Source organism: Aythya fuligula, chromosome 2 (assembly GCF_009819795.1).
Source record: "Aythya fuligula isolate bAytFul2 chromosome 2, bAytFul2.pri, whole genome shotgun sequence".
In the NCBI taxonomy this organism is placed as follows: Eukaryota; Metazoa; Chordata; class Aves; order Anseriformes; family Anatidae; genus Aythya; species Aythya fuligula.
This window is the reverse complement of record NC_045560.1, coordinates 95,627,388-95,642,778: the sequence shown is the minus strand read 5'-3', so window position 1 is coordinate 95,642,778 and position 15,391 is coordinate 95,627,388. Positions and strand designations below refer to the sequence as shown.

General features: G+C 40.8%; 1 protein-coding gene across 1 annotated transcript in view; it reads right to left on the bottom strand.

The window, feature by feature from the left end:
* TMEFF1 (transmembrane protein with EGF like and two follistatin like domains 1) overlaps positions 1-15,391 on the bottom strand; it is a 121,870-nt gene that overhangs the window by 37,894 nt on the left and 68,585 nt on the right. Inside the window, exons 3-4 of the mRNA XM_032181236.1 lie at positions 10,985-11,114; positions 2,144-2,170 (exon numbers count right to left, since the gene is read on the bottom strand). Of these exons, the coding sequence (XP_032037127.1) occupies positions 2,144-2,170; positions 10,985-11,114 (157 nt within the window). The remainder of the gene's footprint in view (positions 1-2,143; positions 2,171-10,984; positions 11,115-15,391) is intronic.

The window sequence follows — 15,391 nt, the reverse complement described above, 5'->3', positions numbered from 1 at the left end:
ACTGAGTCCCAGTTAACAAAGCCCTTCTGAAGCATGCATCCTTTCAACCTCCAGGCTGTCTCCTTCCTCCAGGTTCAGTTGATATTTTAAGTGAGAACAGCTACAAAAGCAAAAGCCAAGGGAGATGCTGTTTGGGACTCTCTTACCAAGAGAAAATGTGTGCAATCTCCTGCCCCAAATCAAGCAACAAATATATATGAACTTGTATTTTTCATCTCATCAGTGAGTAGCCAACGAAAGACAGAATGTTCTGTCCTACTTTTTTCCAAATTGTTATTAAAATAGCCCAAAGAATCCCCACATCTGTCAGTCATCTACTCCAGACCAACACAGTAAAATTTACAAGAGACTTAATGGGGATTTTTGTATCTGATTGGGGAAATACTACAAAAATTTCCAACAGCATTCAAGCATTTCTATAACTGTAGCAAAAATAAAAGTCGGAGGTGGGCTAAATTACTGTCATCTGTCTCACATAAGAAGTGCATAGTAATACTGAGGCAAGCAACTTGCAGCTTGCAGGGAGCAGCTGTAGGGGAATAACAAGCTGGGTAACAAAGTGGGAAGCAAGCAGAGCTGGGGAAAGAGCATGATGCAAGCTCAGGAAGAAAAGCATCAGAAGAAAATCACCAGTGAAGGTAACACGAGGCATTGCTTGAGCAGAAAATTGGTCCTTCAGGTACAGCTCGGAAGAAAACAATGCAAACCAAAAGAAAGCACATGAGAATGGCTGTGTGCTACCAGCAGCCCACGAATTTTCTGGTAGCAAGTTATTAAAGCCATGGGAAATGCCTTGCCTTTTTACATTAATAAAAGAAAAGAGCTAGCTCCTGGTTTCTGGAAAGTTAAATGTTGTGCTTAATCACACAGTGATCATTGGTCATTACATTTTCACATAGCTGCACACATGAGGCTTCCAATATTTCAAACTGTACTAGATGGGTTGAGGTAACACAACATCGTGTCACTTAGAGATAGGACCTTGCATATCCTGGTGAAACATCTCTTCAGACAGCCTTAGCAAGCACCGCTCACTGTGTGCCCGGCATTTCTCATGGGAGTGCCCCAGGGATGATGGGGCCCTGCCCCACGTGCTGCCCACCTGTCTGTCCCCAGGCAGTGCACAGCCCACCACAGCACACAGGGGAGGAAAGGATGTCTGGACCAGGCCAACAGAGCCTCCTGCTGTTCATATAGCCCATTAAGAAACAGATATGAAAACCTAAGGTCCCTGAGAGCTTTGAGGGGACGTTGTTTGGACAATGTGTGCTTAAAATGAGGTGTCAAACACAGTGACTTGTATACAGTCAGTCCCATCAGTATACACTGCAACACGTAATGTGTTCAAGGCCAGGTTGGATGAGGCCCTGAGCAATCTGATCTAGTGGGTGGCATTCCTGCCTATGGCAATGGGGTTGGAATAGGGTGATCTTTGAGGTCCCTTCCAACCCAAGCCATTCTATGATTCTGTGATATATCTCACATGTTTTCATTCTATATGTATTCTTGCTACTAGTATCAATGACAAAATTAAGATAAAATTGCATATTTTTTAACATTTTTAACCACTGGAAGGAGGTTAAGATGTGTTCAAAGACAGGGACACTTCCATTAGGACCAGTTGTGCTATTTGCCCTCTTTGAATACACAGCTTTGAACAGAACATTTAAAATATTTATTAAAAACATATCTTACTGTAATCTTTGCACATTTTTAGGCAACATGTTTGCCAAGGATAAAGTGATAACTAGATATTGCATACACTAAGGAAATGCATGCAAGGAAATAAATAAGCAAGACATTTATTGTGGATAGACATTTCCAGGAGTGAGATAAAGGTGAAATGGTGGTTTAGTATAGACCTATTACACTACATTGCTGGCAATACCGTTTTAGCATGCATGAAACAAATGAAAAATGATATAGGTCATATCTGAAAGAGTCAAATGCACACTACAAACTATTTCTGTAAAAATACTGTTCTGAGATACTCACAAAAACACTACAGCATGCAAGCTTATTTTTAAGTTATCATAACTTTTCCTTAATTCCTGTACTACAGCAGTCCCTTACGTAAAACAGACACAGATAAATGTATACTAAAAGAGACTAAAAGCATGTGTAATGGGGGTTGGGTACTCACCTCCTTCTCCTGACCCAGAGCCATTATCTGAAGAGGAAGCAGAGGGGGAGGAGAAAAAAAAAAAAAAAAAAAAAGCAAATGAAAATATTGCTCCAAGAGCAGCTGTTTTCTTAGCAACTTGTCACTGTAAAACATAGTACAGGTGTTACACTTCATGAGCCAGCTGTAAAAACAAACATCTTGCATAAAGTCTGGCATCCTTTCGTACAGTTGGTTGATGCCTATTGTGCCCCATTCTCTTTTCTGTGTCAGGATAGTTTTTACTCAAAGAACAGCAACACTCAGTACTGTAAACAAAAGTGTTTTCTTAGCCTTTTTTCAACTGTTAGCATTCGCACTTGTTAAACCTAAAACAGACGAATAGTACACAGTCTGTGTACTGAATAGTATGCAGTCTGATTTTTGGAATCTACTTACGAAGGAAAGTAAGGTTTGCTTTTAACCCTCTGGCCCTGGGAATGGCACATGAAGGAGTTTTTGTAAATTGCCTGGCTGCAGAAGTGCCTCCAGAAGTAACTGGTCCTCACGGTGAAGTTGGCTTAGGTTATCTATCTATAAGATAGCTCCTCCCAAGTGAGCTGATCACTTTGTATAAGGATGGTCTAACAGCATAGTTATTTCATTGGCATTAGACTGACTGGATTAGCATCAGATGAGTGACAGCTCATCAGCAGCTTGTAGCTGCATGCCCTCTGCATTTACAGTTCAAGCATGAGCAGGACTTGAGCTTCCTCACTCCCCTTCCCCCAGGCCAACTCGCTCATCTTCAGAGCTTTCTGGGGCTGGCCAGGGGCTTTGCACAGGGATCTGCATTCTGCTGGGCCATGCTCTGCGCGCTGTCTTCAGCTAGCACTGCTGTGAAGACAAGCCCTTCGAGTGACACAAACCTCCCTTGGTCTTTCTTGCTCAAAGGAGACAGAGAGGAGAGGCTGGGATGGCAATTACTGCCAGTAAATTGCTCCCCTCCCCAGTGAGCTCAGCTTCTCTGGAAGATGAGGAGAGGAGCAGAGCACGCACTCTGTTCATCCCACACCTCTCCTTTCATGCCTGCTTTGGTGGCAGAGAAGGTAGCTGAATATATTTCCACAAACCTGAAAGAGCAAGGAGAGCAGACAGAGAGAGGAGTGGGGTTCATACTCCCACCTACAAGCTCATTGCTCACATCAGAGGAAATACCAACCCCTCAATTTGTTGAGTCGTGTTCCCCCTTCCCCCTTTTCTTTAAGCAGCTATATTTCTAAGAATAATTCCCTCTAGTACGTGGAAGAAAGTGTGAAATTTGTGTGAAATTCCACGTTACTGGGTCACTTCACACATTAAAAATAATCTCCTGTCACACGGAGTATCAGCAATAGAGAATTCTCTTTTCCTGAGTCTAAATTTTTCTTTCTTTTCTCCTATATCATTATTCTGTGTGTCTAATAGACTGAGCTTATTACCTTTCAGAAATAAGTGTAAAAACAGAAGGACTCCTGTTCCTTCCATAGTGACCCACTTTACTGATAAAGCAGACAATCCCATAAAAAATTCATTGTTGAATTGCTGAAAACTATGTCTTCATTTGGACTTGATGATCTTGGAGGTCTTTCCAACCTAAATGATTCTATGATTCTGATGCATTATTGCATCATGAATAAATTTGAAGGAGTGTAATTTATTTATATGAGTTAAGTACATAGGCTTCTTTAAAGTGGTGAAATTGTGCCCTAAGCTGTTTTAAGGGAGCAGAAGTTGACTTAAGGAAGTACAATATGTAATTCATACTCAAAACTTGAAGTCTAAAAAGCCTCCCAGGAACCTGAGTTGCTTCATGTTTTTGTCTCCAGCTCTCACTCTCCCTGTGCATCCAGCCCCAGGTGAGAATCACAGAACGGTTTGGGTTGGAGGGGACATTAAAGCCATCTGGTTCCAACCCCCCTGCCATGGGCAGGGACACCTCCCACCAGACCAGGCTGCCCAAAGCCCCATCCAGCCTGGCCTTGAGCACCTCCACGGATGGGGCATCCACAGCTGCTCTGGGCAGCCTGTGCCAGTGCCTCACCATCCTCGGAGTGAAGAATTTCTTCCTAATATCTAATCTAAACATACCCTCTTTTAGCCTAAAGCCATTACCCCTTGTCCTATCACTAGAAGCCCCACTCAGCTCCAGCAGGCAGCATTAGTCATGCCGTGGGGCTGCTCAGGTCACCCATCCACACAGATCATTGGGCTGACCAGTGTGAAGTCCACAGGCAACTCTGTGCAGAGCATCCTAGTAAAGAGATGGATCCATTCTTGCTTTGCTGGGCTTTCAGATCTCAAGAAACCATTAAAAAAAAAAAAAAAGAGTGGCACCTTGTATAACACTTTGCATCATTTTTGACAGAGAAATTGTGCTTCCCCCCTGAGTCAGGGAGCTGTGCTGGCGCTGTTCTCTCCAGGGTAACCATGTTAAACAAATCCTGTGTTCCTGCCTTTTTCTGAGCCTTGGCTATGTTTTCCTAAGCAGCTGCTGGTTTAAAAAGTAGCATTTTCTGCAAGCTTACTTGGACAAGCAGCCGTGCTCTTTTCAGGCCTTTAACTGATTCAGGAATTCCAGAATTGGTCTCCATGCTATGGGACCTGGCAAGAAGGATGCTCAAACAAGCAAGGAAGTTGGACAGAAATATAATCCCCCCAGCCAAAGGTCAGTAATTAGAGAGAGACTGACTACTCTCTCTTTACTTAAGCCACCCTTTCCCAAATGAGCTCATAAAGATGTGCTTATACACAAATGTGCAGGCTTCTGCCACAAGCTGCCTTTCTCCGTGAAGGAGCTTTTGGATAAAAGACACAGAGAAGCACTTGGACCAGGCATAGCATCTGAATGCCTTGTTTTTGTTGTGGCTGTCAGAACAGGAACCATTTCTGCATGGTGCTCTGCTCTGGAGAAGATGGGGCCACTCTGCCAGCAGGGTCAGGTTTTAACTCCAACTAGCATGAAAATTGAACCTGTTTCTTCCTGATTTGCAGCAAACGCTCCAAACAGCTCAGCACTAACAGGAGTACAAACACTTTGCTGACTACTTTTGAGCAAGAAGACCCTGGCATTGATTCACACAGGACCCGTGGTCTGGTGGGTGCCTCCAGAGCAAAGCTCTCAGACCCTGCTCACACAAGGGTAGGCAAAGAAATGCCAAAAGGAGGCACCTTTTTCAGATCGTTGTAAGAAATAGGTCAGCAGCTATTCAGTTGTGGATAGGACTAAATACCTCTTGACACATCAGAGGTAAAACCGTATGCCATTCTCCAGGAAACAAAGCGAAAACCTGACATGTTTGTGGAATTTGGGTACTGCAAGGATTAGCTGACTGTTGAGAAGGGATTTCCAGCATCTGAACTTTGGCAACCCAGGAGTTATTATACTCTTTATGCCCAAGTCCTGGATATTGCCCTAAAGCTTTCAGGATATAGTGGGGTGTTAGGTGGGTGTTTTGTCTGTTTTTCCCTTCATTTTTCTTTTTAGCACAAAGAGAGTACACACCACTCCCTTCTGCACTAAGCAGAAATTGCTCTTTCCACACCAGCATTCTCAAAGCTTCATTGCTCGAGTCCTGGATAACGATGACTGTTTTATTCGATCACAGTCAATTAGTCATCATATTAAATTGAACTGGAAGAGAGAAAGGGCAACTGCTCTCTCCAGTCCCAGCCCTCTGTTAGCTGATGGCATTCAGCCTTGCTTTCCAGGCTGATATAGACCCGATGGGCAGCACTCTCCCTGGAGGGACAAGGCAAGCTTTCTGCAGTCTCTGGGACTCTGGGAACACAACAGTGCCCTTGAGTGAAAAGTGCGTGAAATTATTAGGAACCTGTGATAAGAACACCCCCACCCACAAAGCCAAGAGGATGTCCCTGCAGCAGCACAGATTGCTGAAATCTCCAGGCAGCGGAGCAAGGCCAGCATCTCAGAAGACATCTGAAATGGCCACAGCCCGCTCCCAGCTGCCAGTCAGAGCAAAGCCCAAAGCAAAACAAGCTCCAGTTTCCCACTGCTTGTCAGGCTCACAGGGATGCTTGCTGAGGAGCCCGCCAGCCCAGCCACCCCACACACCCAGCAGCTCAGTCCTGCTCCCACAGGCTTCCTGCCTCGAGGAAGATGACTGCTGCTCCCAATTACCCCTGGTTTTCATATGCCAGCAGGAGCTTTTGGGAGGAATGCTCACAAGCCTAATTGCCAGCAGCTGCAGGGCCCCTGGCTGTTGGAGATAGGGTTTTAACCTGTGCCTTGCCAGGCTGTGCATAGTCAATGATCATTTATCTTGACATTTTCAGGGCAAAAGTGTTTGCCACCACTTGATCCTGGTAGCCATCTCCTGCTAAATTATGCAACACAACAAAAGCTCAGGATATTAAATTCTGGCATTCATTGATTCAGTATGTTTGTGTAAGCTTTGTTCTTTGCTCCCAAAACATTTCCTTCCTAACAACAGACGGGTGATGCTGTGCTGTCACTGATCCTCCTTGTGGGCTGGACAGGAAAGCTCCTGTTCTGCCCTGAATCTAGGACTACGTGTCTTGGTCAGCTGGCAAAACACATGTATGTTTTTATAGCAGGTTTTCAGGTTTGTTATGGCTTTCTTGTGGGAGCATAAAGAGTTATTTTCACACTTTCTTAATCTAGAGGTGAATTGCCTTGAATCTCTCCTGCAACTCCCTCAAAAGGATTAAATTGAGCTTATTATATTTCTTTTCAGGAGGACGTGTACATGTAATTATGCTTCTTTGTAATCCTTCTACAAAAAAAAAAAAAAAAAGTTAAAGCCACTCCTAAGAGAATCATGCCTTATACCTAGCAGAACTGTAATATTTGCTTCTGGTTTTGTAAATTGCTTTTTTTTTTTTTTTTTTTTTTTTTTTACCTTTAGAAATCCCAACAGAAAAAGCAATGGACTGTGCCTTCCAAATACATACAGAACTGAGAATCTGTAAGTGCAATATGTAGAGTACTACATCATTGTGTGGTTTCAAGTACTATATCATAGTGTGGTTTCATTTTCATGTGCAAATAATGTAAATCTGGCAGCAGTCAAAATGCTGGCTTTGTGTGAGAGCTAACAGGAACATGCATTCTTAGAAATGAATCATGCAGGTCTATTTCATATTCACTAAATTAATTTATTTTAAACCAAGAAAAAGCAATAAATTCTCCAGCAGAAGGAGGCAGAAGAAATTAAGGGACTAGGTGAGGCTCCTTCTCAGTGCTGTGAGCACCCTGACTGCCTCTCTCTTGGGTTTCTTACTCTGTTTTAGCAAGCCATTTCGGGATAACCTCTAGGAGAGGATTCTCAGGTGTATAATATGAATGAATTTTAGTGTAATATCATCCTTTATGAACTGATGAAGGCTTCAGGTCAGCAACTAGGTGGCTGGTGCTGTAAGCATGGCAGGAATCCTGGAGAAGGCATTGCCACCTCCCCATGCCCAGCTGTGTGTTAGGAACATGTTAAAAGCATCCATGCATGTGTTTGTGAGCTGAACTGCAAATGAAAAGGGTGAGAAATAAATAAATTACATTTAAAAAAAAAAAAAAGCTGAACTAGTTCTCTGATCTAGTTCAGAACATAACTGTGATGGAGAGCGACTTTTTACTTCGGCAGATAATGATAAGACAAGGGGTAATGGCTTTAAACAAAAAGAGGGGAGATTTAGATTAGATATTAGTAATGAATTCTTCACTGTGAAGATGGTAAGGCACAGGTTACCCAGAGAAGCTGTAGATGGAGGTGCTCTCTGGAGGTGCTCAAGGCCAGGCTGGATGGGGCTTTGGGCAACCTGGTCTGGTGGGAGGTGTCCCTGCCCATGGCAGGGGGTTGAAACTGGATGGTCTTTAAGATCCCTTCCAACTCAAGCCATTCTGTGATTCTGTGATTGTATGATAATCCCATGGTCACCTGTCCAGCCCCAGCTGGGGGAAGGCCCACAGAGAGGGAGGAAAAGTGACTGAAGATGGGAAATGCTACCAGGGAATATCTTGGACAAGGACTTTGCTTCTCAGCTCTGCTTGGCTCCACCCAATCATGGACGGGATGATGCCAGAGATTTTTGCTTTGTGAATGCAAGTTAGTTAGTTTTAGTTTGTTTGTTTGTTTTTACTATTTATTTATTTTATTATTTTTATTTAGCCTGATTTGATTGATGGCTTCTTTAAGGTATATTGAAGTATTAGGCAAAGAGAGCAGTAAAGGTGCATTTCACTCATTTTCCTAGTATCTCTGTATTCTGCTATGCGAGACTTCATGTGTTGACTGAAACCCACAGGCCTTCACCATCCACAGCTTCTGCCAGGGATGGTTAGGCATATAAGCACCTTTGTAAACCCAGTTATTTGGAAAAAAAAAAAAAGTCCCTTTGTAGAAAAATGGGCCTTGAAAATGTTGAGATCTCTATACACAATTCCCAAAGCTTCAGTCATACATTCTCCTACATTTCTCTAAAACATAATTTTTAATTTCAAAACTCGTATTTTGTTCATTCCTAAAGCACCTATGATTTACTCTGTTGTGTTTTTTTGTTTTTGTTTTTAATGTTGCTTATTTCAGGATCTTGCAACTCTGACAGCACTAGGACAAAGGAAGTAAATATATAATATGCTGTTAAATCACCCATGACTGTAAAAAATTAAACACAGTGTTACCTGTCAAGAAATACATCTGACTAAATCATCCAGTGTATTCTGTTGCAGTGCTACAGCTTCGGGAGGTAGCAATCCTTAGCAAGCGGGAAGTATTTCATTCGTGTATGAGGTTCAGAGTTCTCACACACTTAAAAATTAAGTAGTCCTTACATTGTCCCTGGGAGAATTCCTTCATATTGTCTGGTGTGCATCCCTCCACAGCAAAGCAGACCTTTGCTTTGAAAAAACTGAGGCTGTGATAGAAAACCAGTGAACCTATACTGGGCTCCCAAAGACATCCCCAAACAAAAGGATTTTCACAGCAAATTCCAAGGCACTAGGTGAAAATTAATGTGACCCTATAAATGATTTTTTTTTTTAATTTAGGCATTAGATTGTGTGTGCGTGTGTGCTACAGATGAAGAATACAAATATATTGACTCCAGAATAACCTATTATCATCAGTAGGGAATGGGCTGGTTCCAGAGGATGGCTTTTATGATCCCATATTCCCAGATCAATCAGAGTGTGCCAGACACTCCGGGAGCATCCAGTACCCTTCTGCTGGAGCTCCACTGACTGGGCCAGTATAAACACAGTACAAAGCCTGAATGGCATCCTCAGTTTCAGAAATATTGTCAGTACTTTCCGGTCAATTGTGTCTCAGCACATCTTGAATTATTACACTAAATGCTAAAAATTGTGCTGCATTTCTTGGGTTTGATGTGGGATGTTAGGAAAAGGAGAGGAAGGTTAAAAAAAAATCTCATACTAGCTGAGTAATGTTGTAATTAGCTGCCAGCAACCTGAGGCTAGGAAGAATCAATTTTTCATTTCCAAATGTCATTCATAGTTAGGTAGTATGCATAGAAAAATAACAACTTTTTTTTTTTTTTTTTTTGTTCTTTCCACAAACATTCTTCTAGTATTTTTTGTCAGTGAGAGACAGAAACTTTAATGTTTTGGGTCTGTATCTTAAAATAATTTGGGCATGAAATAAAAAATAAAAGTTACACTGTTCAGCCTCAGTTCAAACCTACATACTTCTTGGATGTTTTTATTGGAATACATGAGTGTTCCAAAATGATAATGGATTTATTTTTTTTCCTATTTCCCTGTCTCAAGGAGATAATTTACAGGTGGGAGATTGAGAAAGACGTTAAAATTCAGTCATCTGCCTGCAGTCTGCTGGAATTACATGGCTCAGCTGAGCACAAAATGCAGGTTTTGTTTAGTTATAGGACCAAAGCTATAGATTGTTTTGAACCTTAGCAAACAAAACCACATTTCGGTATAGGGCTATGCTGTAGTCAAAGGCATTAGAGCAGCTCGTGTAAACACAGCTATGCTGCATTTAAACAAGCTAGTTCTTAAATTTGCACCTGATCTGTAGTCACACCTTTCTGCAGCCATGTAAATGTAACCTAGTAACTGCTGCATACCAAAAGGTGAGGGATGCCCCACAAGTTTTTTGTTTGTTTGTTTGTTTTCTGTATTATTTATGCAGCAAAGAATGCAGCTGTTGATGCTGCTGAGTCATTTAATTTAATTCTAGACAGCCAGCCATCTGTTTGCACTCACCAGCTTTGAAAACTGTCCAGACATTTGGAAGACCTCTGGTACCTAAGGTTTCTGTGTCCAAGAGAACCAGTAAAAACATGTCCCATGTATTTTAAGTGTGTGGAAAGACTGAAAAGGCCAGTCCAATAGGAATGTGAGGTACAATGATTTTCAAAGAGCTATGCATATCTTCAATGTAATAATCAATGTGAAATTAGTAAAGATGATGGCTTGGATAAAGGTGCCGTGGCAGTCAGGATGATCAGAATCACTTGCTGGGTGTCACACTAATTCTGCACATCTTAAAAATGAGTTCTGAAGACACGACTAATGTTGAATATGCTCAGCTTTGTTGTAAACCTTTTGAATGAATATCAACTCTACTATCTGTACATCAGAATAGTACATACTATTTTCTCAGATAAATTACTTCTACTTCTTACATTTATCTGTCAACCTGTTAGCATATCAGAAGGTATATCAGCTTTCTTCTCTATAACTAAATTTTATTGTTAAAGTGGACTTGTGGTTCCCACACTTCACTCAGCAAAAAGCATGAAAATAAAAATCTCTAGAATTATGGGAGACCTAACTAAAGGGGTGACCATACACCATCATTCGTTAGGGACACAGAATGCCTTACATACCAGAATAACAAGGTCCTCTTGATACCACTGTTATCTCTTTCTGATGCTTGCAAGCAGCTCTCCTGAGGAAGCATTCGTTTTGGTAAGTGTCTCCATTTGATCCACAAACAGGAATATAGTTTGTGTGACACTGTAAGATAAATTACACAGTAACTCAGTCATTCAAAACTATGCGAGTAATCTCAGTTGCATGTTAATATAGTAAGATAATTGTGTAAAGATAAAGTTGTTAGCAGTAAATTATAATTCTGCTCGCTAAAGGAAGATTACATCACTGTATACATTTCTTTCCAGTAGCTGAAATAAAAGTTCCGCTCCATATGGGCCAAATATACAAATACAGTAGGAAAGATTAAAGTAAGTAAATAACCACAGTGGGTCTCAGTAATGGTTAGAGGGAATATGACAAGCATCTAGAAACATTTGAAAGAGAAAGACACTGAGGAAGGAGAAAACTTCTTTAATATAGCACAAGAATCTATGACTAGGTACAGGGGGATGAAAGTGGAAAAAGAGATATTTGAAGTGAACAGAGCTTATGGGGAACTTTCCTAGTCTTTATGGGCTCAGAACAATCCTTCAAGGGAGATGGGAAACAATCACTATTAAATTCATAAATATTAAGAGTCTGTTATACATGGTCAATAACTATAATAATTTTTGTATTGCTGTACTGCAAAATTTTGAGCTCAAACCCAGTAGCATCAGTAAAATTTATAAAAAGAGGAAGAAAAAAAAATGTCATTTGGAATGGCTTTGGCACGAGTAGCCCGTATTTTCCCGTTTTCTTTCATACTAAAAAATGGATTGTATATTTCTTGTATGTACATGTATAACATGTATAGAAATGCCGGGAAACATACTGAAACAGCTCATCTGCCAATGCCTGAAAGCACTACATCGCTCCCTACTGAACTGGGCATCCAAACCCCACTTTACTGTGTGGATATTGCCCTGTTTGGGGCTTCAGTGGTAACTCTAATTCTAGACACCTTTTGAATCTTTAAAACTCCAAGACAAAAACAAACAAACAAACAAGAAACAATGAACAAACATACAGTCTAGTCACCGAATTTCTTAAATGTATGAAGTGTATGATTAAACTGATGTGGTTCAAGCAGTGGCAGACAGTTCAAACAGAAATAACAGTGATAGTTAAGCTAACCTGCTCCAGAAGGACAACAGCTTAAAGATGCTATTCAATCTTAACATCAGTGCATTATATTTTAACATTGCAGGTTTCTATCCTGCAGATAGAAAATAAGAGGCAAAGTGATTCCTTTTTTTTCACAGGCTGTTAACTCCTTAAGGATTTTTAAGATGCTAAGATGTAAGATTTACTTGCTGTCCATATTCTTTTACTTATTCTGTCTTATTAAAATAGTTATTAAACTATTTGTTGTTGAGCTGTTCTTATTGAGATCCAAAAATGGCCCTGCACCATCTTTGGTGCAGAACAGGCTTGATAAGCATTGATTTTTTTTTTTTAAATATTTATTTATTTTTTCTTAATTTGAGCTTGTAAACTGTCATACAAATTGCAGCAATAGACTGTTTCAAAAGTTTGGTGAACATGTGCTGTTTCCCACCACAATTAAAATAAAAAGGGAGTTATCCTTTTTCCTGACTAGGTCTGCCGAAAGTCGGGATATCATAAAGGCAACTGCAAGTAGAGCAAAAGTGAATCTTTCAGCACCTCTCCTGCACTCTCATCTGTGCATTTGTTGCTGGGAATTCAAACTTCAGTATCTCACTTTAGGTTAGAAGACTTGGCAAGACAGACAAAGCCCACAAGGTGTTCAGAGAGGTCATGGCCTGCAGAGCTCTTGCTGCCATGCCACGCCATGTGTTTTGATGACAATGCTGAAAATTGGCAGCTCGTTGTTTCTAAAGGGGATTCTAGGAGGAAAAACTATGACTCATTAATATTTAAGGTTTTGGAAGATCAAACAGTTAAGAAATGCTGCCAAGCCAGGAATGGCAATATGTAAATAGGAAGAAGGAGTGGGGAAGCTGGAAAGGAACTGAAGGCTCTGTGCCTTTTCTTGAATCTGAGGGATAGTCTGTGCCAGCATTTGCCTTAGGTTAAGACAGCATAAGTCTAATAGTCTAAAAGTCTAATTCCTGCTGTGGGACAGCCAGGGGAGCCAAAGCATGTAGTCTCACAGCCAACGGCAGTCCTCCTCCAACAGGAGAAGCCTGGCCTGACCAACATTGGACCCGAGACCATTTTAATTAGGCAACTCTCTTGCTAAAGTCAGTTTTTCTAAAAACTGCAATTTTAAAAATATAAGAATGCCTCACTGAACCAGGCCTGTGGACCATTTAGCCAAATGCTCTCTCTCCAATTGTGGGTAATAGAAAATGCTGCTTAGGGAGAACAGGATTAGATCCCCACTTCTTCCCTTTAGCTCGAGTTTGCTTGAACCATTGTATACAAATTTGTTTCATTCCTTTTTAAAGCCTTGCAACGTTAGCAAACATGAATAAATAAATAAAAAAATTAGCTGGCTCTCAAATAGCTTTGAAGAACCTAAAAGTTTGGGCTGGCTATTTGTTACCTGGGATGTTTTGGTGGAGCTAAGTTGTGCTGAACAACCAGGGTTGAATGTTACAGGAAGAATTCAACCTGCTGTGCCTGAAAAATACTACACCTTCTCCTCTTGGATAGACTTAAGCACTTTTCTTAAAGTATTGGATAAATTTTCCAAGAAGTACAAGTAAACTTATAATTAGCTTAAAAATAACATTGGTTTCAAAAATAGGCTCCTCAAAAACAAATCAGCTTATCATACGAACCAGTTCCTTTTTTTTGTCCTTGTGACCTAGATATTAGGAAGTCATAAAATTTACAGAAATTTACCAACAGAAAGTAAATGAAGCCTTTGCTTAGCTTGGGGCTGAGTTTTCCCCCCCTGCTCTCCCCACCTTTTTTTAAATCATTACTAGGCTTTGATTTTATTGTTTATCATAAATAAAAGTTAAAGCTAGAGTGAAGGCTGATGAATAAAGCTCTTCCCCTATTTTTATTTTTATTCACTTAAAAGGCAATCAGATCTCATTATTCTTAGGGAGTGCAAGCTGCAGGATGCCCTCAGCATAGGTACCCACCTGAACGACACCACATCAAAAGCCAGCTGTGAAACACTAGAATCCAAAACCAGTGTAAGATCACATACACACTGCTTCTATTCTGGTTCCCCTTGATTTATTATTTATTGGAAACAGAACACAAAATTATTTTTAAAACACTGAAGGATAGCCCACTCCAGGGTTGGCTGATAACACTGCTAACTCTTGCAGTTTTACCAGAAGTCTCATAATATTTGATACTTTCATCCTGGATATAAATTATAAAGTCAAAGTATTTCCTTACTCTCTTTTCTCTAAAAATGTGGAGGCTGGGGGAGGGAGATTACCATTATTGCTACAAAAACTGTAAACTAAAGGCTCAAAAATCAATAAAGCTAATTGAACTTGTTATTTACTAGTTTTTAAAAGTTCTTATGATTTTTTTTAATCAAATTTCACTATTTTGTTTGTTTGTTCGTTTTCCTGAGTGGGACTAATTCACTCAATAAACTCATTTTCATTCAATAAGCTTTATGATCACTGGTGATCTTGTTATTATCTGATTTTCACTGCCCACTCAGTGCCAGAGTACATTTTTATACTTTTGTAGTTTTTTCCTGTTTAGGTACAATTTAATTTTATTCTTATTGTCGTTGTTGCTGATGTTATTTTCAGCACAGAGGTATTAAAAGTACTGCAGACTGTGACTACTGAAAGAAGGAAATGGAATTTGAGCGTGACAGGAGGCATCCCCTACCTATAATCCAGCTCTGATTTGACTAACAGACTGAGCTACAGAGAGCCATGAAAGCTCACCATCTCTCCAGGAAAGAAGTATGGGAAGAAAAATAATCAAGTTACTTTTGGATCTTCCAGGGTCTAATGCAGCATGTTCAGCCACCAGCACAGTGGGGAAGACTTTTCCAAATACTGATATTAGAGTAAGTACTCTGTAATATGTTACGTTTAAACTGCAAAATATCACCTAGTGTGTCTGACAGTGCCTGAATGCTCTGCTCTAATCACCTCCCTTCTCATCTTGGGTCTAGGGCAGGACAGAGCGAGGTGGGAAGGCAGAGGTCACCCATCTCCCCTTGTGCGGATGGCAAGGACTGTGGGCACCAGGCACCTAGTGGCTTTCCTTTCTTCAGGACTGCAGACTGGCTCAACAGAGCTGCATGGGGAGCTAACGTGAAGCCATGCTCACTATCTACTCCCTGAGTGTGGCCCTGTCCAGTTCAGTCCCATGCTCTCTCAATAGGTGTAATTACATAATTAAAAGCTAGAAGAAGAAGCATCTGGCTAGATTATACGTGCCTTTTGATGAGTGAATTT